The sequence below is a fragment of the Onychomys torridus genome, chromosome 5 (genome assembly GCF_903995425.1).
Source record: "Onychomys torridus chromosome 5, mOncTor1.1, whole genome shotgun sequence".
Lineage (NCBI taxonomy): Eukaryota > Metazoa > Chordata > Mammalia > Rodentia > Cricetidae > Onychomys > Onychomys torridus.
Genome location: NC_050447.1, coordinates 110,393,580 through 110,421,068, shown reverse-complemented (window position 1 = coordinate 110,421,068; position 27,489 = coordinate 110,393,580). Strand labels below are relative to the sequence as shown.

Here is a 27,489-nt window from a genome sequence, read left to right as displayed (position 1 = left end):
CACCTACCCACAGCTGCTCTGATGAAGAAGGTTATGGCTGTTATGCTCAGAGGACAATGATCTATAACACATAGGGACCACAAAGTTCCCAGAATTGCCTCCAGAAGAGTTCTGGAGGCCAAGACATTTGACCACTTTTTGTCTACTACTGATAAATCCATCATCAACTCACATACTGGTTTTCATTTCTCTGGAATAAATGCCCATGAGTGGGATTTCTGGGTATTCTGGCAAGTATGTGCTCAATTCCCTTAGAAACGGCCCAGCTACCTTCCACCAAGAGAGAGCATTTGAAGCTCTCCTTCCAGTGGGATCCCAAAGGCAGCGTCCACTTGAAAGAAACTCTTGCTAGAGAATTGAACTCCCAAGGGAAAGATTACAGGAGCCTTATAGTCCAAGGTGTGCTTGAAAACTTCCATGCCCCCTCAGCTCTTAATGAGCCAGCACAAGACTATCTCTGGGAAAGCATTGGTGCCACAGGGGTAAGGCTATTAACTCTGCAGGACACAGAACAAGGATGCCCATGGCAGCTGGAATCCATGCTTAGTCACCTTCAATCTTCCCAAGGCTCTATTCAGGGTCCTGACACTCTTTTGGCCTCACTCTGAGGAGGTCTAAAGCCTAGGTGTTAATTGTGTTTCCAAAATGCTTCAGATCATGGGACCAGTGTGATGTGTTTCCTGCTCTTTCTGTATGTCCAGTAATGAATTGCCCGCTGCTATTTCCAATCCCCCAGCTGGCCAATAGGAGGAAACAGATCAATTTATACCTTTTCTAGGAAGCAGTCCCGTAGATGGAGATGACTCATAGTGAGAGGCTCCTTTTCTGTCTTAGCATGTCTCAGAGGGCCAGTGAGGATGCTGCTTGTGAACATGGCTGCCTCTGATTTAATAGAAGAGTGTCTCTACCAAGAAACACTGGATTCAAGGAAAATCATAGCAGCAGACATCCATAGCTGACAAAAGCCCAACATCTCCGAGGTCTAGACTCCCAGGCTTCCTACAGCTATAGTGCAGCTTTCCAGAGGAGTTAAAGTTGTCCACTGGGAATGCTGCTCAGGATATCATGAACTGAAATCAGGGGAAATGAATTCTTCCTGCAGCTCTTACCTCAATGAAAACAAGTCAGACTGAATCTACCAGATACCTGGCTCAGCCAGAGAGCTGTCTTCCTTTCAGGGAAGAGAGCTGCTTCCCTGGGAAACTATCCTTGTTGATTTCATTTTACCTGTGGTGTAGCAAAGTACATGGAGAACAGGGTCCCATGGGCAGGAGTTTTATGGGGTTACAAGCTCCTGCAAGTCTGTGTGGAAGAGGAAAAGACCAATGGCTGGAGACTGTGCTTCTCTGCCAGCTAAACAAATTCTTAACCAGGTGGAAGACTCATTTCTCTCTCTCCCCAATGAACAAGTCCTATCATTAATCACTCTCTTTCTCTTTACAAGATAAAAAAAATGATTCTGCTAAATATATATGTAAAGGATTGCATGGAAAGATAGAAAGCTGCTATAGAAAAGAAGCTGGGAACCTGAGTCTCAGATGAACCAAGGAGAACCATGCCCCCTTGAATGACTACAAACTCCAGCCCCATCTTTTTGGACACTCTACCAAGTTAATCACACAGTAGGGGCTGGAGATGAATTCGGCTTCACAGCTAAGTTGCAAGAAGCTGGACAACATTCTGTGGTTTTCTTAACATCATTTGTGTAACTATTTGGATATTGTTCAGCCTTCTTTTGCCATTTGTTCATATGTTTGCAGGGCATAGCCTAGAAACTGTTAGTATGTGTAGAACATGACTAGACAAGTCTTATGTCATTATAGCTAAATACCTCTTTCCTAGCTTCTGCTTCAAAGAAATGGAGAAAGCAAATTCCTGGGTCAGGAAGCATTTTCTGATGTAACAGACATAAATAGTACCTTTACACTGAGTGTGGGAGACAGAGACAGGACAGAAGCATATGCCTGAAGAAAGCCTGGGCTATATGGAAAGTTCCAGGCAGACCTGGACCATATACGACTCCATCTCAAGTGAAAACAACAATTATAGAAAGGAACAAAACATTGACGTTCACAGCAGTTTATAAGGACAACAGCTTGGGCAGTCTAAATGTACAATCAAGAGAAAACAGAGCAGTCGTAGTCTGTACACATAATGACACATTCTACAGCTGAGAAAGAATTACCTCGGGTTGGGCACATGCTCAGTGTACCCTGGAAGAGTGCAATATGTTAGTCTCCAGAGTGACTATCAATTCAACTCTCTCTTACTGCAGTGATTCATTAATTCATTTTTCCATGTGGACAGTCACATTGGATACACATAACAAAATTTTTATATGCTCTGTTTACCTCTCAGATCCATAAACGTATTTCATCTCACTGTTCTGATAGGGGCCTTCAATAGGATGTTGGATAGAAATGATGGTGGACATTTTTGCCTTTTTAAAAATCTTAAACAAAAAGCTTTTGTGTTCTGCCTTTAAATATAATGCCCACAGCAGAGTGGTAGCTTGGATAGATTTCTTTGGAAGACAGATAGCTCATTTTAACAAGGCAGTCTGGTATTCTTAAGTATTTTTTTTTAAATCTGATTAATTTGTTATTTTTCATGACCCATCTTCCCCCCAGAACTGACTCCCCCCAGAACTAGGATCACTGCTGGTAATGTGCTCTAGATTTTGTTTGTGCAGAAGATCTTCAATTCTCTCTCATTACTGATGGGCATTTGAACTATGTATAAAATTCTGGGCTGACGGTTCTTTTCTTTCTTCTCTGGGGATGATGATAATGCTATTTATAAGTCTGTTCTCAGCTTAATTGTAATTTATTGTTAGGTAATTTGTTTCCCTTTGGCAGGCTATGGAGTCCCTCTTATGAGTCTACCTGGGGATTGTGTGCTGAACCTGAAAATGCATACCTTTCAGAGTTCCAGAAAAGGAACCAAGTGTTTGCTTAGCAATTGCCCTTTTCTTAGTTCCCTTTGTAGTAGCTCATATTTTCCATCTCTCTGTTCCATAACACACCTCTCTCCGAGTCCAATAACATCTCTCCAGCTATTTTTAAAGCTCCATTTTAATTTAGCTATCATTCTTTTTTTCAGCTATTAAATATTCTATACTAAGGGGCTTTATTTTGTCAAATCTCCCTGATATTTATTAATACTGTATTTTTCTTCTCTCATATTCTGAAATTCCCACTTCTAATTATTTAAACAATTATATTATTATTTATGTTATGTGTCTGTATTTCCAAATTCTAATACCTCTCAAGATATGTCTCTTTCAATTGTGTTTTCTGCCAACTATAATTTATTCCCTTCTGTTTTTAGATTTTGGACCCTGAGCTCATGGAATCTTTAGCATGCCAGTGAAACATAAACCGAGGGTGTTTGTTTCTTTGCCAATACACTCCAGATGTTCCCAATCAAAAACCACTTTAACTTCTGGGCCTGGGATTTCCTGAACCAAAAAGATAGTACATATACATTTGGGCCCAAGCCTATGCGTTATCATATCTGGAACTGCTCACGCTCACAGACACATAATTTCCCTAGCGACCCAGAAGAGTTAAACAGATTCCCTTGTCCAGTAGTACTTTGTTTTTACTTACTGGAAAATTAAAATTTATGGCTACTACACTTAGAAGGTTGTATGTTCATGAAGGGTGCAGGTCACTGTTGCTAACTACAGCACAGTCATTAACACCTCAGTTCTAGTCCATGGAAGGTAACCAATTCTCTGAGGGCACTCAAAGCTCCAGTATCCTCTTCTAGCTCTGCTTTTTAATTTTTTAAAATTGTTTTGTAGTTTGTTTTGGTTTTGTATTAGACTTTGCTTCTGGAGAAGCCCTCCCCTAGTCCTTCCAATACAAGCTCAGCTATGTATTAAAAATGATTTGTGCTCCACGGCATACCTCATATCCAGGTACCATCCAGCAAGACAGATGTCTATGATAGCTTTCAGAAATTGCCCATTCCACACAGCTTCCCTGGGTAGATCATCTTTTTGGTGAGTGATGCCAATCTCTCTTTTACTAGTGTCCTGTTCATCAACATGTTCATGTGTATTCAGTAATTCAGTGTGCAATTCAAATGTTCAAGGGCATTGTAGCAGAGTACTACCCTTCAAGGCAATGAATGATACTGGAAGGCAAGGTTGTTAGTCCTTCATGAGTGGAGTTAGTTAGTATTTTATGAGGATGCTTGGAGAAACTTGTATACCCCTTCCACCTACCATGAGGGCAAAATCAGAAGGTAGCATCTATGAAGCTGAGATCAAATTCTCATCAGATGTTAAATTTGCCTTTGCCTTGGATTCTTAGCCAGCATATCTATTTAGCTAATGTAATTCAATAAAATAAAACATATGCCCATTAGCACAATAGTGACATGGCTGTGATGGGAGTAACCAATTGATTTCTCATCAGATTTGATGCCCACTCCACAGAAAGAAGTTCATGCCCAATTAATAAATTATAACCAAGCATTAAAATTTTATTGCCCATAAATTACCCAATTTAAGGTATTTTGTTTTAGTAGCTTGAATGAACTAAAGCACATAGCATTTAATGCCACCAAAGATTTCTTCCTGCAAACGCTTTTGACTTGCTGCTTATACATCTCTTGGTATAGGAGTAAACCTGTCTCATTAACACAGTTAAAGTGGAAGTGTTGAGAACCAACATCTCTGGGAACAGCTCTTGGGAGCTGACAGATCAATACCCCAGCTCTTCCAGTTTGGATGAGACATTTTGAGGTATCATCCACAGGGGCTTCCTGAGGATCCTCGGCAGGATTGAGATTTGTTTATGACAGTGGTCATTTGGAGTAGCCTTATTTTTCTTCCATGTCTCACCTCTTAATTCTCATCCGGGGGTTTCCTAGGGACCATTTCTCAAACATGTTTGTACTCTGTGCCTTGTTTTAGCAGCCATTTCCGGACAAACCTTTAACGTCAGCAATATTCAAGCCAATCCTTCTAGTTTATATTGAGTACAGTCTATGCATTTTGTTCTAAAATAAGTCAGATGTGGTTCATCTCTAGCATAATTTGTGGTTGCTTTCTTACTTTTCATTCTTTTTAAGAAATATATATATTTCAACTTTGCAGGCAAGATGTGCCCATTGGTGCGAAAGTAGCCTGATTATTGAATAAACCAACTGACTCCTGATTGATTCAGAGGCCCCTCCCCAGTGAAGAATTCCTGCCTGGTACTGGAGACCTATTTAAAGGCCTATGGCTGGGGAGGTCAAAGGCACCAGGGGTAAATGTACTACTTTTGTTTTGCTAAATGGAAATGTCTTCTGGGGCTGTCAAGGTCCTGACTATTTATAAATTCACAACTGGAGTTGCCTATATAAGGTCTGGACAATACCAAGCCTTCAAACATTCAGTCATAGTTGAGGGATGAGCTCAGGGGATGGAGCCCCCACAGAGGGAAGCAATTAGCAGTTGTAGACTGCTGGAAAAGGAAGTCATTGTCTTTAGTAATGATGGCTGCTGGTGAACTATTCATGCTACAGTGGATAGCTTCACAGCTATGCCTACAAGAGGGGTGTGGTTAAACCTGGTGGGTTATGAAGCAAAAACAAAAAGATGTGAAAATGGGATGGGGACTTAGTGGGAAGAGGAGAGTTGGTGGAGACTGGCAGGGGTAAGAGGGGGTGGCTGAGTGTAACCAGAGTGTATTATGTACATGCACGAAATTGCCAAAGAATAAATTAATTTTTTTTTTTTTGAGACAGGGTTTCTCTGTAGCTTTGGAGCCTATCCTGGACTAGCTCTGTATTCTAGGCTGGCTTCGAACTCACAGAGATCCGCCTGCCTCTGCTTCCCAAGTGCTGGGATTAAAGGCGTGCGCCACCACTGCCTGGCCTAAGAAGCATTTTAATAGATTTGGGCCAAAATTAGTACTAACTTTAACTAGCAATTCCAGGTATCCAGATGGGATGGAACCAGCATGAACTAGGTAGACTTGAACACTGGGCTATGGGCTGGCGAGACTATTGCTGTCTGAACAAGGATATGCATAACTATTTTATGTTTGGACCCATTGAGGATTTATGTGGAGGCCCACTTGATACAAAGGATGATGTGATGCTCAAACTGACCTCAAGGTGCTCTTGGAGATGTTGAGCAGACCTCAGAGTTGGGAGAGTTGCAGGGAGGGAGTGGTGTAGAAGGGTATGACCCCACTGAACCCTTCCCTCTCTAGAAGAGGCTGAAAGTGGTGGCACTTGGTGTTGTTTGTGGCTTTTGGATGTGTTTTGTGGATTCTCATTGTGCTCAAAACCAGACTGGTTTCCATATATGTAAATTAGGGTATTGCATCTGAGGGTTAAGTCTTGGTTTCTTTTGGAAAAATTAGGAAATAGGACATCATAGACCTCACTGGCACACATAGCTCTTAGGTGGAACCAAACATCAGAGTCCCATTGGGGATGAGGTGAGTGCCTGAGATTTCACACTGTAAATCACAATTAGCCTTCTCCATTAGCTACAGCTACACCCCTCCCTTATGATGGGGCCACAGCCTTATAAACTCATCAGAAGTTGAAAAGGCATGTAATACCCCCAGCCTATCAACAACATGGCTTAGCAACAGAGTTATACCGTAGACTATCATTACCCCCTGTACCCGTGGGCTGACTGACAATTGAAGCTCATTTCTACCTCCCTTCATCTGGAAAAGGGTATCACATCCCATTATTTTTAGATCAGAAAAAGAGCAGAATTCATGGTTTCATTCCTGACATTGTCAAGTTGATGTCCCTTGTGTTTCGGACCTTTAGCTCCACCCTTCTGACAGGGGTGAAATATAGACCTATGGGGTAGCAGGAAAGCAGCTATGACTGTCTAGCTCTCCCTTATGCTCCGGCTGCCCTTCCTGGCTTACTGCCCCATAAAGGAAGTCCCCTGAAAGCTTGCCCTCAGATAACACACACAGGCATCTCTGCTCCTTCTGCTTACTGGGTTCTCAAACCTCAGGCACAGTTTTGATCCTTGCCTGCCAGCTGTGCTCTGTTCAACCACTGGATCAAATAAATCAAGAGTGACTGACACTTCACCTGAAAACACCAACATGATTTATCCACAAATATCCTTCAATTAGTTAAAATTCAATCCACATGTGAGGTGGAAAAGCCTTTATTGCCACTGGAAAATGACCTTTCTGCCCATTCTGCTTGGATTCCAAACGGCTCACTGTGGATCTGGCTGGAACTTAGTCTCCCACTTAGAACACCTTCCACCCAGTGATTCAGACCCAAGGCGGATGACCCCAGTGGAGAGGGTGGTGGCAGAAGCGTGTGTATTTGTCTGATGGCTGAGGTTGGTTGTCTGTAGTTAGTTCTCCCATATATGGAGAAAAGAACAGAGGATGCAGGCTCTGGTGTCACACTTTGGGGCTCAAGGGGCCCAAGTCACTGTAATAACTTTCACAGATCTCCCCTGACACAGTATGTGTTTACTGTAAGTTGTTAGGTTCCTGTCACAGAAGGTGCAGCCCTTACTCTAAACAAGCATTTTCCCTTCTGATATTTTATGAAAAATATAGTAGCTGTTCGCCATCTGCAGTTTTATGTTTCACAATTTGTTACCATCATGGACTAATCATATTAAAATGGAAAACTCCAGAAACGAACCATTTCTAAACTGTAAATTATAAACTGTTCTGGGCAGCACAATGAACTCCCATGCCACCCGACTGGGTCCCCCTGTGTCCAGCACATCCACCCTGTACATGGGACTCACACCTCAGTCATTTAGTAGCTGTCTCAGCTATCTGATTGGTTGTCATGGAATCAGAGTGCTTTGTGTCCAAATGACAGTCATCCTACTTTGTAATGACCCTAAAGTACAAGTGTAGCTGGTGGCAGTATTATTAGGGCATGTGGTTAAAATTATTTTATTATTAGTTGCCTGCTGTCACTTTTACTGGAACTATTTATAAGTTAAACTTTGTCATGGGTACGTGTGTGTAGAACAAGTCAAGTATGCACAAGGTCATCACTCTAGACTTGAGGATCTTAGAACATGTCCTTTACAGATAAAGGGGGAAACAATACATGACATTCCCATGAAAAGTCCACAGTTTCAGTGCTCTGAACTGCAAAGCTTCATATTTTATAGGGTCTTAGGCAGGAAGGGACCTGGACAAACTGTTTTACAAGATGAGCTGCCTGGAAAGAGGACATTTTGCTTTTCAGAGACCTTGCTCTGGTCTTGGTTTAGGTGGTGTCTCAGATCTGAAACTGGGCAAGTTCTCTTGGTGGTTTTCTGTTTGAAGAGGAAGCTGAACTTGACCAGGAGGGTCCTGTCAGGTTCTTCCACTGATTGGCTTGGTGACTACAGTTAGAACATGCTGCCTTTCAGGCTCAGAGGATCCTCTTTTCAATAAGGGGGCATTTGGACTGAATCCCCAAGGCTCTACGGGGCTTGACCTTATTCCAGTCCATGCGAGACCCCTGGTTTGCCTTTCAGAGGGCCTTGCAGGAGGCCAAGTCTCCCTGAAGAATGCCAGACTTCGGGGAAATTAGTCATCAGGTCACAACTTTGCTACACTCCAATGTTTCTCCAGCAGCCACAGACAGACTGCCAAAACCAACAGCTTTGCCTCTAGAGACACTGAGTTGATCCCCAAAAGCTGCTCAGGCCCCTCATTACATGTGGGGGCATGTCTCCTTCTCCTCCTGTCTACTGCGGTTATGAAGGAAAAGAGCAATGCCCTCCACATCTGCATTCCAGGAGGTCTAGTGTGACCTGCAATGCCCGTTAGAGACAGAGAATACCAGTCAGGAAGAAGAACTGTGCCGTGTCTCCTTCGCTGACTGTGGCCAGTGGCGTTCAAGATACCAGGAAGCTGCTGCTGCTGGATGAAGCATGACACTGCTGTTTTTATGTCTCTGAGATCTCATGTCTCATGGTTCTGTCCCTAGGAATTGCTTAGCATGCGTGTTTGAGTGACAACGAAGACGGGAAGGAAACTGGGTCACATCCTAAGCGCTTCATGTGCGTGAAGCCTCGTTCTCAGTTCTTTGGAATTCAGAATGTCTTTAGCCATATGGACAGACCAGAGAGAACGCCGAAGTTTTCTCTATCTTTGTACATGAGTAGGAGTGAGGACAGAGAGTTGTGAATGAGCCAGACAGCCTTGGAGAAAAATAGAAGGATGGACCAGTGCAAGTGGTCCAACTCAAATCCAGTAGATGGGCATAGGGTAAAGCTTGTGGCAGAGTGCTTGCCTAGCACACACAGGCTCTGGGTTCTTTCCCCAGTGCACACTTCCCCAAAGTCAATGGAAAGTTAGATTGTCACTAGCAATCACAGGATATATAAGTAGAAAGACAGCTTAATGCTAATCACAAGTCAGCTCTGTTTTATAAAGATGAGCCTTAACCATGCAGAGCAACTCTGTCCTCTTCTTTAAATGATCCCCTGAGGTTTTTGTTGGGAAGTTCACAGTAGACATAAGCCTCCAGGCATAGGATAATGGTAGAGTGCTGAATCATAAAACAGTGACCCAGCAAACCTCAGTATACTTTTCAAAGACAAAGTGGCCATGAGAAAATGGAGGGAGCTTTGTGGGAAGAAGGGTCTTCAGAGGTCTTCAGGTTGTGGCAGGAAGCATTAATGCCAGGAGAACTCAACCTGATGACTGGCCACCAAGCCCAGAATCAACTGGATGGTAAGTCAAAAACATGTATTCTTTGAGCTGGAACATGCTAGATACACAAATACTCAAACACATACCTCTATAACTGCAAAGAAGCATAAGTCTTGTAGTTAAGAGTAATCATGTTGGTGTTATGGTCTATACCCCCAATACCAGTTACTCAGGAAGCTGAGTAGGCAGGAGGATCAAGAGATTGTGGTTACCCTGGGCAGCATTAGTGAGACTTCATATCACATTTAAGACAGAAAAGGAAGAGAAGAAAGTAAGTGTCAATACAAAGATGAAGAAACTAGACCCATAGTTTTGGGTCTTTGAAACAAGTTTAAGAAAAAAACAGTCATGAAATGATTTTGTGATAGTTCTACACACTTTTTCTGCTAGTCAATGTTTTCAAGCAATCAGGAAAAAATATGTTGTATTCCAGCAAACACTTAAGGAGAGTCCATTGATAAATTTGTGGATAATGTGCACTTCTGTGAAAATTTGTTAAATGAGCAAAACGTTGGTATAGCAGTTGTGTAAGTAGTACTCACATGTTTAAAAAGACATTTTAAAACACAATGAAAAGGACTAAATTTTCACTAACATGCACAGAAACCATTTGGATAAGAAAGCTATTGGGAAAGGGGGCATTACTGGTGGCCATCATAAGAAGGTGGCTCTGGTGCTCTATCCTCATGGTTAAGAGGCCAAGGGACTTCTGCCACACACTAATCTGCACATTGTCCTTTGTGTATTGCTCACTCATCAGCCTCATTCAAATGTGCAGACACTTGCTTCCTGGTTAGCTGCAGCACACTTCCGGCACCTGCTTGGTATTTCTAGTTCCTTAGCACAAAGCTACTGGGTATAGATCCAGAATATGACCTTAGGAGGAATCTAGGAAAGGCAAAACACCAATCTCGAGTGTATGAAATCACTGAGCAGTCCATCCTTCTCTTCCTATACAGAGCCCTGCCCTATTGCTTGGGTCTTTGAGGGGGCACCTGTTGCTTGGTCTCCCAGATGCTACAGTCTAGGGGTCAGGTGACCTCTGACAGCTGTGTGTTCCTTCATCATTGTGATGATGGGAACTTGCAAAGGATGTTTCAGTGAAGGACGTTTTCTCGGACTCTGGTGCCCCATGCCCTGCACCCTACACCCCTCCTCCCTGCAAGGCCTGGATAGAAACCATGTCCAGGACCCGATGCTGCCTGGAGTGTTGGGGATGTGCTGACTGAAAACGAATCACTGAGCTGGAGCTCAGCCTTTCCCATCTCAGCCTCTCCCAAAAGTCTCCTCCTCAAACATGAACAGAGCCAGGTGTCTATGGGGATTTCATATGGCTGGAAAGGGCAGTGGCTAGCCTTTCAGAACGCACTTATTTCCTGCCCACTAAAGAGGCCTCTTTAGAACCGCAGACTTGGCTTTTTTCCCTCTGCTCCTCAGTTACTTAGTATCTCTTTCTTAATGTGCTCAGGAGAATTCAACCACCCTCCAAGTTTGGCTTCTAAGTGGTTTCCATTCAACAAAACCACTCGAGGGTCCTAGTGATGGGCTCCCAGGAACCTATCTCTAGGGATTGCTTCCCTTCCAGCATCCCTTCTGACTAACTTAAAAAAAAAAAAATCTGCATCTCATTACCAAACCTCTTGTATTTTCTAAGTCAACTTCCTGTTTTAAAACTTGACCCCAAAGGCAGCACCCTGTTCCAGGTAGTCTGCTGCTCAACCTGCATCCTGCATGCCCAAACTTATCATCCTGGGATTCATTTCCTCTCTCTCTCCCTCCCTCCCTCCCCTCCTTCCTTCTCCCTTTCTCTCCTTGCCCCCTCTCTTCCTCTCTTTCCATCTTTCAATATTTTCCTTTATTGAACTATAGCATAAACAGAGAGATTACATTCTGTGCAGGATTTGAAAGCATTGCTAAATGCTTACATAGCCTGTGATTCTTTTGATGCTATTATGTTGTTTCTTTGATGTTGGTTTTGTGGCTCCTTTACTTCAGAATTATCAGGTTCTGGGGAAAACAGTCCCTTTCCTTATTCCTTGCTTCTCAAGGCACCTTAAAACTTTTGATGAACACTTTATCCATGTGCTTTGTTCATTGAGTTCTGGGGGTAGGTCATTCGTAGTTTGCCCTCTATCCTACGGGGGATTTTTGCCAGCATTGTTTTGCATTCTTAAAGCCTGATTAATTGTCTTGTTTGACTACCTTGATGGATTATGCAGGTGCATGTGTGTGATCAGATTTAGACTTTCATAATTAAGGGACATTTTGGAGGTCAGGTAAACTATGCACCCTGAAGCAAACTTCAACAACTTAGAATGCTATTCAGATAGATGTGAATGAGGCTGGTCACCTCGGAGCAGTGGATCTCACCCTGTGGGTCATGACCATTTTGAGAGTCAAACAACCCTTTCACAGGAGTTGCATATCAGATATCCTGCATAGCAGATATTTACTTTATGATTCATCACAGTAGCAAAATTACAGTTATGAAGTAACAACAAAATAGTTCTATGGTTGGGGGTCACCACAACATGAGGAACTGGATTAAAGGGTCACAGCTTTAGGAAGGTTGAGAACCACTGCCCTGGATAGATGTTTGCTGAAAGCCTGAAGCTTGAGAACCAGATGCAGCACTCACCTGAGACCCTGGGAATCTCAGGAGCTGGCTGGGTCCTATGGCATCATCCACAACATTCTGCCCATGATGGAGCATCCTTCTTCTCTTCACTAACTACACCAAAGGGGAACCTGTTGTTGTGTGTGGGAAATGGGCTTCCTTAGGAAATAAACATGCCAACTACATAGGAAGGCCCTGACTGGTGAACACACCATTCATGCTGGCAAAAGCATTCCCAATTGGCTTTTTTTTTTTTTTAAATTTGGGGGACACCATTTCTATATTCAATCTTGCAACTTGAGACACATCATTGCAAATGTTAGTGTGGGGGTCCTCTACAGATACTGAAGGTCCCTGATGGCTGCTGGAAAAGAGCCAAATTGAGCCAATTCTGAATATGTAAAGAGATGGAGAGGGTGATGATGGGGTGAGAGGCGGGAAAACTGTTCTTTAATCAGAAGGTATTTCCCTTCTTCTCTTCCCCCTCCTAGATGTTTGCCTATTAGAATGCCAGGAGAGGGGAGTTGGAACTCTTAGGTTTGTATTAGGCTCAGTCACATTATCTTGTTTACTTATTATATATGTAGCCCAGTTTTTACATCTATTCTCAAGCTTCATCAGGAACTATCACCTAGACCCCTGCAATCTAACCCCCATGGAAAACCTGCTAACAAACCTCTCAGCAGCCACAACAATAGTTAGGGAGGACTTCCTGGCGGGAAGGAACGGCTCATTTATTCCTATGACAACCGAACTTTCCAAATGAGCCAGCGGCCCTCTGAGACCTGCACCCCAGGGAGGTTCTACAATGGCTCTTTGCTGTATGGTCTGATTCTAGGCCTTCATTTACACTAAGGGGACAGTGGCACTGCTTAGACACATCACCCAGGAAGCTAGCCATTCAGGGCAAAGTTTCTCTCATCGATTCTCTCTCAGAACTGGGCAAAGTTGACAACCTTGAAAACTGGTTTGTTTTGGAAATGTCATCTCCTTGTTTGATTTGCTTTCAATGAGGACTATAGTCAGAGACGCTTTGATTGCAGGGGTTCTCAACCTGGGGGTGGTGACCCCTCTCGGTGTCACATGTCTGATTATTTATATTATGATTCATAACAGTAGCAGAATCATAGTTATGAAGCAGCAACAAAATAATTTTATGGATGGGGGGGGGTCATCACAACACCAGGAACTGTATTAAATGGTTGCAGCATTAGGAAGGCTGAGAACCACTGCTCTATTGATTTTATCATACTATATAAAGTTACCAACAGCAAAGGTTTATTAAGTATGTAGTATATTTGGAAAACTTTTCCTGTGGTTCTTTTCACTGAATCCTTCCACAGCCCTGTGAGGTAAAATATTATGCCTCTTGTAGTAGGCTGAAAATGGTGACTAAACCCAGCCATGTCCTCATCTTTAGAACCTGTGAATACTACTGTATATGGTCAGAGAGATGGCCATCACAGTTACAAATCTCATGTTTGGGAGGTCACTCCCATACAAGTATCTCACAAGAAGGAGGTAGAGGGCTTTGCCATAGTTCAGAAAAGCAATGTGATGACTGAAACAAGAGGCTACAGCTCTGCCTCTGAAGATGGAGGAAAAGCCTCGAACTAAGAGACAGACTGCACACTGGAAAGTGCAGTTATTTCTCCCTTAGAACCTCTAAGGGAGTGAGGCCTGGTAGCACCATGACCCAGAGAAACTCACTTTATAGTTCTGTTCTTCAGAACTCTGAAATGATTAATGAGTGCTTGAAAAAATATATATGTACATGCATATGTATACATGTATATAATTTTTTGTTTTTGTGTCTTATCTGTGTGTGTATATATAGAGAGGTCAGAGGTCAACCTCACGTATTGTTCTTCAGGTGCTGACTACCTTAATTTTTGAGATAGAGTCTTCCATCTGGCCTGACACTCACAACTGGGCTAGGCCGGCATGCCAGTGAGTTTCCGGGACACATCTGCTTCTTCCTCCCCCATGCTGGAATTCTGAGCACACAGGACCATACCTAGCATGTTTGCATGAGAGTTTGGGGTGTGAACTCACGTCTTCATGGTCATATAGCAAGCACTTTACTAGATAAGCTGTGTCCTCAGCCCCAGTGCATGCTATTTTAGTCAGTAAAGTGAAACTTGGAACATGAGTGGGGACAAATACCTTAGCAACAAAGGCCTGAGACTAGCGTCTTCCCTAACAGTTTGCATGAGATTTGCTGACTCCAGATCCTAAGCCTTTGTCTCTCACCTGATTCATCTGTCATATGTGTTTTGACCTTACTTGCTTCTGTTTCCCTTGGCTCAGGGTTATGTGACAAGTTACCATACACAGAGTGGCTTGAACAACAACTGGTATTCTCAGAGTTCTCAAGTTTTCACAAGTTTGAGATCAGAGTGCTCAGCAGGACTGGGTTCCTGGTGTGGGCTTCTGGCTCCAGGGGGTCTCTTTTGTAAAAGAAAAATCCCATTCCTGTGGGTTCTGCTTTCATGATCTAATTGCCTTACAAAAGCCCTACCTCCTAATACCATCATCTTAGAGGTAGGATGCAACATATAAACTAAAACTTTATTATTATTAGTGTGTGTGTGTGTGTGTGTGTGTGTGTGTGTGTGTGTGTGTGTGTGTGTGAATGATGTATGATCATGAGTGTGGGCATACCCCTGATATGATGTGTGAGCTCAGAGGACAACTGTGTGGAATCGCTTTTTCCTTCCACCACAACATGGATTCCAGGGATCAACTCAGGTTATCAGGCTTGCAGACATCTCCTTGGCTCTTAGCGGATGAATTTTTTTGGTGGGAGGCACAAACATTCTGTCCATAACGCTGCCTCCTGCTCTCCTGCTTACCCTATTTCTTCCACTGCCACTGACTTCTCTCCTTTTTAAGTATTTTTATAATCTACTCTGTTTCTTTGAGTACTAGAGGATGCATGTGAGTAATACACTAGTAGGCACTGGGGCCACATCCCTAGGCTTTTAAAAAATATTATCTTATGAATTAATGTAGGAAGATCCTTACATGTTCTTGCATTTTTATCTAACAACACTGGCTTCTTTTTTTGTAGTTCTCTTTCTTGAACAAGTTCAGACTTCTGCTTTTCAGAAAATTTTTCTCACTTCCTGTTTAGATTTTTTTATTTTGTAACTATTACTAATTATTATCTATTATTATTATATTTTTGAGGCCAGGTCTCGTATGGCCATGCTGGCTTCAAAGTCTCTGTGAATCAAGGATGACCTTGAACTTACACATCCTCCAGCCTCCACCTCTCAAGTATTAAGATTCGAGGCATGAACCACACTATACCTTGCTTCCTGGTTTGTACCTAACATCAGAAATCACTTCTGATGGTTGTTCTGTCTCTTGAAGGATTTTCTTTTCTTTCTTTTTTTAATGATTCAGAAAACAATTTCTAGCTTAAAGTCTCCTTCTCTTGGAACTAAAATCACAAATGAAAAAACAGAGATAAATGAAGCACTACCCTAGAAGACCACAGCAACTCTGTTTCTGGGCTTACAGCTGGATCCCAGAAGCCCCTGAGGTGCTAACACTGCCACAGAACCACACTGGCCAGAGTGTCACGCCAGGCAGCTTTTGACTGAGACCACTGCCCTGCAAACCTAGCTGTAGTGTACAGCCTGTATCCAGGAGTGTACAGCCATTCAGCCTCCAAAAGCTTGTGGCTTTTCAGAAGACAGAGTCACCATCACCCCTGCAGGAGCTTCTATGGTTCAAATTGCCTTTCTGCTGACTCCAGAGCTCACCCATGATCCCCCTCAGTCTAAATATCTTTGAATGGTTTTCATGATGATTGTGGTTTTCTTCCTAAACTGTCATGACTCCCAGCTATAAACCTATTTCCAGCTATTAACAGGCTCCATTGCAATTCCTACGTCCCTAGTAACTACCCAAGTGATCTTTCCAAAGTGGAGGCTCCTCAGCCAAAGACAGGCAACTCTCCCTTGTTAGGTTCGAATTTCTCAGCTCCCTGAACTCAGTCTGGTCATGCCATGGCCTCTGTTGCCTTTACACACTCTTCCCTCTGTGAACTCTCCTCCATGCTCCTCTATACCATTCTTCCAACAACAAAACTGCACACCAGGGTTATTAAGAGTATGGCTGTTTTAGAGAGGCCAATGATGGATGTGCTTCAATTCCACAAATGTCTACTTAATGTTTGTCTTCTCTATGCCCCTGGGAGCATACTTTATAGAGTATTATTACTCTTTGGAGAAGGCCTACCTCCAGATAGATGCACCACCCCAGACAGTGAGGCAGCCTTTATGTCCTGTTCCTTCCCCAACAGACCCAATCTTCTTGCCTCTTCTCCAGGTGAGTGAAAGGACTCAGGAGACTTGGTTGCAGTCTGAGGGGGCATCTGGGATACAGACTAGCCAATGACACGAGACTGAATGACCTGAGAAATCAAATCCCAACTAGTCCATGCTCCTCAGAGCTTGCTGTCACCTCACACCTTAGATGAACTTGTTACCAGCAGTCTAGGTTCCTATTTACCCTGAGAACAGCAAACATTCTCTTTTTCTTATTTGTATTTTTTAAAATGCACTTCAATGTTCCCTTTTAAAGGAATAAACGGATATTACCCCAGAAACCAAACTGACCACCTGTGTCTCTCAGGTCAGGTCCTTGGGTAGCAGAAGTCAGGATCAGCTATTTGCTCAAGAGTTGCTTTCATTACTCCCAGCTTATGGTGGGACCGATACTGGGGCTCAGTCTCTCCCTTCCCCATTCTTCATCTCAAGCCATGTTTGCCCCATCTCCTTGTAGATTCCCAGGCTTCATTAAAGCCTGCCTTTCCACAAGCCAGTTCTTTTACTTGCCATTGAAAATGGATCCGAAGACTCATTTCTCCCCACGGTGTTGTACCATCACAGAAGGAAGAGGATAAGGGGAGACACCAAACTCAGACTGTGTAACTAACCTGCTCCTGAGTTCTGGCTGCTAGTGCCAACAGCAGAGCCCTCTCAGCTGAACTCTCCTCAGTATATGCCACCTCTCCAAACTACGTTTCTAATACATGCTCCAGGACATAGTCAGACCACAGCACTCCCGTTTGCTGTCTTGATTCCCAGGGAAACCCTGGCACCCGATGCTACTTCCGGAGTGCTTGCTGCTTCAGTAGGTGGTGCGGCACATGTGACAAGAACTCTGGAGGTGGCAGCTGAAGAACAGAGACCCTTTGATAAAAATGACTTGATACTTACCCAGTTTGCATCCCTGGATGCAATGGGTGCCCTGGAGAGCCAGCCCAGGTGTAGGATTTGGGAAGAAAACCTTGTTGGAAGATCACTGAGCCCTCAGACTGGGCCCCATATCTAGACTGTGAATTTCTCTTTTTTTGTCTTTGTTATTTTTAGCAGGCTGTCTCAATGTCTCTCCTCACAGCTCCCAAGAGCTGCTCATGGCCCTCAAAGACTCAGTGCAGCTGGAGAAAGCACTGGGCTGCCGATAACCTTGTTCCTCACCCACACCAACTTAGTGCTCATGCTGTCCACACTTGTAGGCTTTAATTTCTCTGTAAACCCAAACAAACATTTCATAAAGACCTTACCGCAACTCTGGTAGAATAGTTCCAAGCCCCCACTGCTGCAGGCTATGTGAATGGGCCAAGCTTCCCCTCTGCCATGGTCACTGCCTCTGAGAGAAGTCAGAGTCCACACAAGGAGGGCAGCTGTGACACTGTTCATGGTGAGGGGTTGTGTGTGACCAATGCTAAACAAGCCCAATACAAAAGCCTCTGCTGTTCTCCTCCCTCCTCATGAAAGGGGTGGTATGTTGAGAAGTTTCACTTCTCAAATGCTAGGCTCTGGGGAATCTAATGTGAGAGGCCAAAGGTAGAGAGCAGGGAGGGGCATTTGAATACTGTTCCGGGGGTGGGGGTCTTTACTCACTCAAAATAGTAGGGGTGTGTGTGTGTGTGTGTGTGTGTGTGTGTAGTGTGCAGGCGTGGGCTACGTTGAAAGCTGACTTCCTGCTTTCACAGGAAGAGGTACAACATGACTCAGAACATTAGGGTCCCCTTAGGGTCCCCCTCCCCAAGTGGAGCCCTAAACTCAGGAAAGATGAGTCTCAGGCCACCATGTGTTTCTCCATCAGCATGCACATCACTGGAGGTCCCTGAAGCGAGACTCAGAGCCGGAGAAAGCCCCCAGGCTCATTTGGCATTCTATGGGTGTATGCTAGCATTCAGGATCTGGAACGACGAGGGCTTTTGCCTCATTGGCTCTTCTCTGGCTTTGGCTCTGGTGTTGGGGTTAGGAGTGAACAGTACACTGTCCAGCAGGAGAACAGCTCTGAGATTGTTGTCTCTTTGTTCATATGTGTGTGTACATACATGTGGAGGTCCGAAGACAACTTCCAGGACTCAATTCTCTCCTTTCACTGTGGGTTCTGGAGATGAAACCCAACTCACCAGGTTTATGAGCTAAATGCTTTTACTCACTGAGTCATTTCATTGGTCCACAACCTACCTTAAAGCTAGTGCTACTGTTGGTCTCTGGTGAGGTCATCAATGTCTCGTTTCACAGCCAAGGTCCTTTCTTCCTTGGGCTCTTGTTACTAATCTCAGCCCCACCCCCATTCTACATAGTTCACCAGATTCATGGCCAAGGCCAGCAGTTCTCCAGAGCACCAGGAAACACTGTTTCCCATGGCAGGAAGAGATGAATTATATTCTGTTGAGAATGTACAATATATTTTTAGAAGATTTCTCAATGAAATGTTATATTCTTGCATGGCAGATGGCACTTTTCCTCATGGGAAAAAGGAGTAAACCTTCAAGGAGTTATGCTTGCTTATTTTGCCCACTGAGGACCAGGATTGAGTCTGACCACTGGTTATGACCCATGTGTTTCAGAAATCAATCCCTAATGGCATCATCTTGAGTTCTGTTATGGTTTGGATATTAACTGTCTCTGAGAGTCCCACATGCTAAAGCTTGGTCTCCAGCCTGTGGCCCTGTTGAGAGGCAGTGGAGCCTTTAAGTTAGACCATCAAGGGTCGGCCCTCAAGGTAGATATTGGGACTTCAACCCTTCTTCTTCCTCTCTGTTTTATTTCCAAGATGCCACTAGATGATCGGGTTCCCTCCACATGCAGCCCCACCGTAACATGCTCCACTAGAGCCCACACAACAGTGGAACCAAGTGCTCATGCTTCGAAACCTCTGAAGCCATGATACACTTTTCCTTCCTTTGTTTGTCTTAGGCAAACTGTCATGGTGATGGAAAGCTGACTAACACAAGTGTGGTGGTTTGAATAAGAATGGCCCACAGAGGCTCATAGATTTGAATGCTCAGTCACCAGGAAATGGCACTGTTTGAGAAGATGAGAAGGATTAGGAAGTGTGGTCTTGTTGGAGGAAGTGTGTCACTGGGGGTGGGCCCTGAGGCTTCAAAAGCCTGTGCCAGGTCTTCTCTCTCTCTCTCTCTCTTTCTCTTTCTCTCTCTCTCTCTCTCTCTCTCTCTCTCTCTCTCTCTCTCTCTCTCTCTCTCTCTCTCTCCCTCTTCCTGTGGATCAGGATGTAGTTCTCAGCTACTTCCCCAGCACCACACTTGCTGGCCATTGTTGTCCCTGCCATTATGATAATGGATTAAACCTCAGAAACTGTAAGCAAGCCCCCAGTTAAATGCATTCTTTTACAAGAGTTGCCTCAGTCATGCTGTCTCTTTACAGCAATAGAACAGTGACAAGACAAGTTTTTAACTAGAAACTTTATAAAGACAACAAAAAATTCTTTGAGAATGTCCTGTTCCTTACTATAGAATAAGATTCGAATCATCTTATGATAGCTATTTAAAATATGGTTATGTGTATGTAAATGGTAACCGAACATGCTGCCAGGCTCTGGTATCATCTCCCCCTTTAGCAAGAGGTGGCTAAAAAGACTGTGTCTCTGTTCTTGTCTGTATTCCTCCTCTGCTCGATGACGGTCCTTTTCCTCTGTCACCCACTGTGCTCCTTTCAGAGTGGTCACATTGGGCGTGGTGTCCCCCTTTTCCTGCAGGGTGGAAATGAGACTGCCTAAAGATGGAGAGCAAACAGCAAACGGTGGAAGGAGAAAGGGAGGCAAGGTGAGCTGGAAAGGGTGGCTGCTGAGTGGGCTGAAGCATCCTGTCTATGGGCAGGATGAGCCAAAGATATCTAAGAACAGAGTCTAAGCCCTTCAGAGGCTGAAACAGGAGGATTATGACTTTGAGGCCAGCCTGAGCTACAGCATGAAATCCTTTCTCAAAACAATAACTGCCCCCCACAACCAAACAATAACACAACATGTTCTAATTTGTTTGCTGTGCAGTGTGGGAGCCCCCTCCAGATCCCCCCCCCCCCCCGTGTGTGTGTGTGTGTGTGTGTGTGTGTGTGAAGGGTTCACGTTTGCATCAATTTACTATGAAATTAGAGGTTAATGCCATGGGAATCTAGCCCCTTGGGAAAGTAATTGATTCAGTTTCAGTGTGGATATATTGTATTTTCTTAGGACAAGGAAGGCAAGTTGGATCAGTTTTATCTCCCTCTTGCATGCTTCTCTGAACACTAAGGCTGGCTTCAACATCAATGGTGCTTTCATTCTTATTTGTATTCAATGGTGCCTATCCACCTCTAGCTGGCCTAGGATGCTTGTTACAGCCCAGAACTGCACAACCATGTATTGGTCAACAACTGGCCAAAGGAGGCCAGTGGTAGCAGCCTTGTACATCTTGCGTTTATTGCATTGTTTTTTTCTGTGCTAATTTAATCTTAAGTTGCCTCGCTCACTGTGGCCCTGACAGAATCCACTGTTAATGTTGCCAGGAAGAGACCACATGAAGCAACTGACCTAGAAAGCAAATTCAAAGTGATGAAGGACTTCAAAGGTAGAAAACCAGCGGTCATTGCTTGCCACTTCATCAGGTGCCATTGAGTCAAGGGTGTGAGCTAGAGAATAAAATCAGAGGCCAAAAAGACCTGTTTGACTAAGGCAGTGATATTCACAGGGATCGGGATGGAAGACCAGACATGCATTTATCCTATTGTTATGACAGTCATGGTCAAAACAAGAAGTCTGTTTTCAGTGTTGCAATAAAAGCCTGGATTCAAGTGCAGATTTGAATTTACTCTCACTTCTGAGTGGCTTCAAAGGTCAGTAGATCTTTGACCAGTGAGCAGAGCCTGGAGGGCTGATGTCAAGGTGTTCTGGAAGGAGTTTTGGAAATGATAGATCATTTACTTGGTGGAGTGAATCCTCAGTGCCACCCAGATCTGTGTAACGTTCTCTGTGATGTTCACACAGTGGCCCAGTGTTCCCTCTGACATGTTTCTCTGAGCATGCCCTACTGTTAAGTATCCCTGACTGGACATCAAGCAGAATGTTTCTCTTTCTTTGACCAAGACACCTTTTCCCTGTGTCCTGTCTCTTGGTTTCTGTCACACTTTGATGGGAGGAGACAGGCTTTTTAAATTTCTAGATTGAATGAAAAGTGTAAACTGTTCTCACATGAAGGTCAAGGAGCCACCTTGTTTCCTATGTACCACCATTTCCCATCATGCTGGTTATGGTGGGTGTTTTACACTTATCCACACACCTTCTCTTATTTGGAGAATTGATACCATACTAGTTTGTCTCCAAGGAAGGTACAAAATTCCTCCCTTAGACTCTTGATGTCATAGATTTATACATTTGACAGAAAGTTCAGAAACAATGGGGGAGAAAATCCCCAATTTGTCAACTTGCTTCCTATTCACTTAATAATTTATTTACCAAATGTTTGCCACACACTTTCACAACAGCAGGTACAGCTCTAAGCACCAAGAATACAGCAAACACATGACCTTTATTTTTATAGATGCTTCTTAGTAGAAGTAACAATTACTTATTTGTTCGATGCAAAACTTGCTTAACAGAGGAAAAAAGATATTTTTTATTTACATGGATTGATTGATTGATTGATGTGTGTGTGTGTGTGTGTGTGTGTGTGTGTGTGTGAATGCACCTGTGCATATACAAGCCACCCCACACTCTCACCCTTGTGGAGGTCAGAAGAATACCAGTGGTAATCACTTCTCCTCTTTCACCACACAGATCCTAACGACCAAACTTGGGTTTTCAGGCTCAGTTCTAATCACCTTTAGCCGATGGGCCCTCTCACTGGCCCTGTTTGTTTATTTGTTTGTTTTAGGTAGGTTCTTATTCTGTATCCATCCTGGCCCAGAATTCACAGTGGATCCCGGGATAGCCTTGAACTCACTGCAGTTCTCATGCCTCAGCCTTCCAGGTGCTGGGATTACAGCATGAACTGCCACTCCCAGCTGAAAAAGAGATTTGAAGACTGAAAAGTGGGATTCTTTGACTGAACTTTCTGAAGTAGTTCATGTATATATGCTGCTGCACATATACAATAAACTTTGAAATTTTGCCAGCCCAGTAGCTCATTAAGTTTTTTCCATTAACCATTTTCTCTAATGGATTAACTGTAGCAGGCCTCTATGAAATGTCAGTGTCTCCTCATTTTGTTATTTTTGCTACATTTGTTATTGTTATTAATGTCTAATTACTCCAGGAACATAATATGTAAAGTACTTTGTTTCTAAATGAATCTATAAATTTCTATAACAAACTCTAAACAGAAATGAATTTTGTTTGAGGAATACATTTGCTATTCAAGGGAAGAGGTAAGCACTATACATCAGCTAGATCAATTTCCCAATGATTTAAAGGGCAACACATTGCAGCATCTGATTAAAGCAGGAGAAATTACTCAGAGGTTCAGGGTGTGGAGGTCTCATTTGAAAAGACTGATAATTACTGTACTTTGTTGCATGGGATAAATTAGCAACTTGTAGCTAAAACTCTGCCCCACAAATTAAGAATGCTTTCAAGGTTTCATCCATCAAGATGGAAGGAATTTCAGTAAGTTCAAGGAGGGACCCTGGAGGAAACTAAAAGCATCATAAAGAATGGGGAGATGGCTGATACATGGTAGGTAATGGGGAGATGGTTCTTACATGGCAGGTATTACATTTAGAACATGGGGTTTTGGCTTCTGTATATGCCTCCAACTCTGGGTGCTTTCAGAACTTCTAGATGTCAGTATAGGATATGTGCTTGCCACATTTAAGTCAACTCTCTGCACTGCATATGATGCTGTACTGGAAGATGGTAGCTGGAATAAAATAACTTTCTAAACCAACATCAGACATGAGAAACTCTCTTTTGAGTTGTTGGTCAGGGTTGTCCAAGAGTTTTCCCAAATATTATAAGCTATTGTTATTGCCCTTGGCTTCCTCATAAAGGTAAAAGGTAAGTCTCTATTGCTGAAAACATCATACACTTCGGACACAAGGCCCAGAGACTTTCTGAGCTGGAACTAACCTGAACACCTCCTCCCTGAGGACTAGTTTTTATGGTACCAGAAGGGTTTGTGAAAGCATCAAAAGGAGAGAAGCAACAATGAACCACAACAATGGATAGCATGGTACTATAAATCTAAGCTGTAGTAGTGGCACAAATACCTCGGTAGTAACCAACAACTCTCTAATTGGACTTAAAACCTTTTGAACAAGAGGGAAGTCTGTCACTGAGAGAAGTCAGGGCAGGAGCCCAAGGCAGGAACTTAGAGGCAGGAACTGAAGCGGAGGCCCTGGAGGAATGCTGCTTACTGGCTTGCTCTCCCAATTCATGTTCAGCTACCTTTCTTATCTCCCATGGCCATCTGCCTAGACATAATACTGCTCACAGTGGACTGGGATTTCCCACATCAATTATTAATCAATAGATGCTACACAAAGGCCAATGTGATGGTAGACACTTTCTCAATTCAGGTTCCTTTTTCCCAGATGATCCTAGTTCATGTCAAGTTGACAAAAAAACTAACCAGCACAGAATCTTTACTTGTTTATGCTTTCTGCTATTTTCTGTTTCTCCTTCTCATTATTGTATGCTCACTGCTTAGTACACAATAAGTAGTCAATACAACATTTTAGATAGAATGGATGAAATTCCAAGGTAGTGTGGCCCAACAAGCTTGTCTTTTGGCCAACTCTGCTGGACTTCCAGACTCCATTGGCAATCACAAAAAAGGCAAGACAAGGGACTTCTCCTCTTCAAAGAGTCTGTAACACCCCCAAGAAATTAACAAAGTACAGCATCATCTTTTTCTGAAAGTAGGTCAGTTTCTTTTTTCTCTTCATGTTTCTCATGCATTTTAACTGAAGAACTTTTCAGGCAGGAGGTCAAAGAAGCAGGGAAAGGAAACACCAATAATCTCAACATCCAACAGTCTCCATTGTTGAGATTTGGTGAAATTTACTTGAATATATGCACACACATAATTGTACTACACAACTTACATTGACTAGCTTCCCCCTTCCATTAGATAATCCTAATAACCATGTCTTCTGCTGCTGTGTGGACTGAATCTGTTTATACTTTGGACACTCAGCTAGCTATCAATAGCAAAAATAAAAGACGCTAATGGTGAGGGGATTTCTTTGTTATGTTTGAATTTAGCCAGGATTACTTCTTCAGAGTAAATTACTCAAAGAGAAATTCTTGGTGAAAAGAATTACCAGATATTTGACAGATATATTACAAGACTTTTGACACATACAATCATATTTTTACCTAACAACACTGGGCAATTTAACAATCCCCTCAGCAGCTGCACATTATTATTGACTTTTTGGCCATTTTAGCAGACAAACATTAGTATCTCCTTATGCCTATTTACATTTCCTTCAGCAATAATACAAGTGAACATCTTTTCACCATGTTGTGCTGGTCATTTATTTGTATTTCTGCCTTTGTAAATTCTTATACACAGCCATTGACTATTTTCTCCCCTTATGTTAAATTCAAATGAACGAAATGAAAACTAGGAATTTAGCCTATCATGATAATCCCATCAATAAGCATCATCACCCCCTCCTTCCAGCACACACTCCTCATCCCTCTGTAAACCGCTGTGGTCTGGTGTGAGTACAGAAAATCTGCTGAGAGTTCCTGGAGACTCAAATTTACTTGGAGGACAATGCCAACTCCTAGTAAAACACACGGTGCTTATAACACATTAAAAAAAAAAAAAAAGAAGAATTCTGGAGGGAAGATGTTTTCTTGGATCGCCCCCTCTAATTGAACATGATCAACTGAAAAGTTGTATGGGAAAAGTTGACTTCTTCAGCCACACTGCGCCAGCTGCTGCTCTTGTCAGTGAGCACACATTTTGATGACTAGAAAACACTTACTTAGCAGCATATGGTGCTTGGTCTGTCTGCAACCTCTGGATGTTTGTTAAGAGCCACTGGAAGCACGTGACCAACTTTTTATTCTTGAACAAATAGTAACACTATTGTTCAATAATTGGTTTCCAGCCCCCCCCAAAAGCCTCAAGAAGAGGGATGCTTATAAGGAAGAGGTGCTGGGGTGAGACCTGTGTGACTTTGGGTTCCACCGCTGACTGCCGTGTGACCTGGGTAAGACGCAGATTCTTGTCTGCAACGTGAAACTTGGTTGCACAGCTTTCAAGTTAGAGTAAAGTGTGTACGGAGAATATTTGTTGGCTAATCGGCACTAAAACCCTGGTCGTCCTTCGTTGCAGTTTGAATATGAAATGGCACCGTAGGGCTCATGTCTGAACAATTGCTTTCCACCTGCTGGTTCTGTTTTGGGAGGGTGTGGAACCTTTAGAAGGGGGAACTTCTCATTACACATGATTGTGAGCCACTATGTGGGTGCTGGGAATTGAACTCATGAGCTTTTGGAAGAGCAGTCAGTACTCTTAACCTCTGAGCCATCTCTCCAGCCCCTGCTTCTTTCTTTCCGGCCCTCTATATTTACATTTGACTGACTGCTGTCCTAGTTTCTTTCTTCTTGCCGGGATAAAGGCATCTGGAGAGGAAGTGGGGTTCCTTTCAGCTCACAGTTAGTCTGTATCCTGCCAGGGAGGTCAGGGCAGCAGGAACCAGAAACAGCGCGTCAAATTGCACCTAGGGTTAGGAACAGAGAGCAGTGGATGAATGTAGGCAAGCCCTCAGGTCCCTGTCTCCATTTGGAAAGTCTAGAATCCCCATCAGGGAACAATGCCTCTCCCAGCGGTACGTCTTCCTACTTCAATGAACACAATCAGGATAATCTCCAAAGGCAAGCTCAGAGGCCCATCTCCCAGGTGATTCCAGATGTTGTGAAGTTGACAATTAATACTAATCACCACATCCCAATATTGTCTTCTTACCTATACTTTCTGATTGACATTTTCAGCTGTTGTTGAGCTGACCAATGGGATAGCCATAAATTACGTTACAAATTAAAATGTGACCAAAAGGAACTAGGATGGGGTGACTGACAGCTTAATCACATCACAACTTTTAAAGAATTCATCTAAACAGAATACAAAACATTTCACTAGTGATTTTTTTTTCACATGGATTACATGTTGAAATGATAATGTCTTGGACATACTGGACTAAGTAAACTATCATGCTAAAATTATTTTCAGGTATTTCTTTCATGCTTTTAATATGCCTGCCAGAAAATGTGAAGTCCTACCTATTAACTTGCATTCATGGTTAACATTACATTTTCACTGGGTACTGCTTCCTTAGAAATTATAGCATGCATCCACAAGAAACTTAAAAGAGTGCATTTCCACTTATGCATTGGTTATTCATTCAGCTGTACATATTATAGTACCCAGGGCCACCAGCCCAGGAGTGGCATTGCCCACAGTGAGCTGAGTCCTCCCACATCACTCATCAATCAAGAAAATTAATTACAAGCCAATCTGGTGGGCCAATCTGGTGGGGGCCAGTCCTCTGGCAGGGGGCATTTTCTCTACTGAGGTTCTCTCTTCCAAAATGACTCTAGCTTTGTGAAGATGACAGAAAACTAGCCAGCACAAGTACCTAGAATAGGAAAATTTATGGAGACAGAAATTAAAGCCATGGCTACTAGAAGCTTAAAAGAGGAGGAATAGGGAATTGTTTAATGGTCACATTAATATTAAGCTTCTATTTAGGGTAAGAAAAATATTTCTGGATAGGTCTTAATTATTGTTACCAAATTATACACCTAAAATTGTTGGGGAAAAAAGGAGGTCAAATTTGGTTTTCAAAAAATGACATTGGAAAGGAGAGCCCAAACTGCTATGACTAATTGTTCTTGTTTTTGTTTTTCGAGACAAGATTTCTCTGTGAGCCATGGCTATCT

At 43.1% G+C, this 27,489-nt stretch overlaps 1 protein-coding gene across 3 annotated transcripts in view; it reads right to left on the bottom strand.

Moving 5' to 3' along the window:
- The window catches only part of Ly86 (lymphocyte antigen 86), a 73,505-nt gene extending 55,471 nt beyond the window's left edge, over positions 1-18,034 (bottom strand). For 2 of the 3 annotated variants that reach the window (XM_036188317.1, XM_036188316.1), the window contains exon 1: positions 17,864-18,009. In XM_036188317.1, coding sequence (XP_036044210.1) covers positions 17,864-17,999 — 136 coding nt within the window. In that variant the 5' untranslated portion in view covers positions 18,000-18,009. Of the gene's footprint in view, positions 1-17,863 lie in introns of all 3 variants that reach the window. The other variant, XM_036188318.1, reaches the window with a different exon arrangement.
- Positions 18,035-27,489: the final 9,455 nt, after the last annotated feature.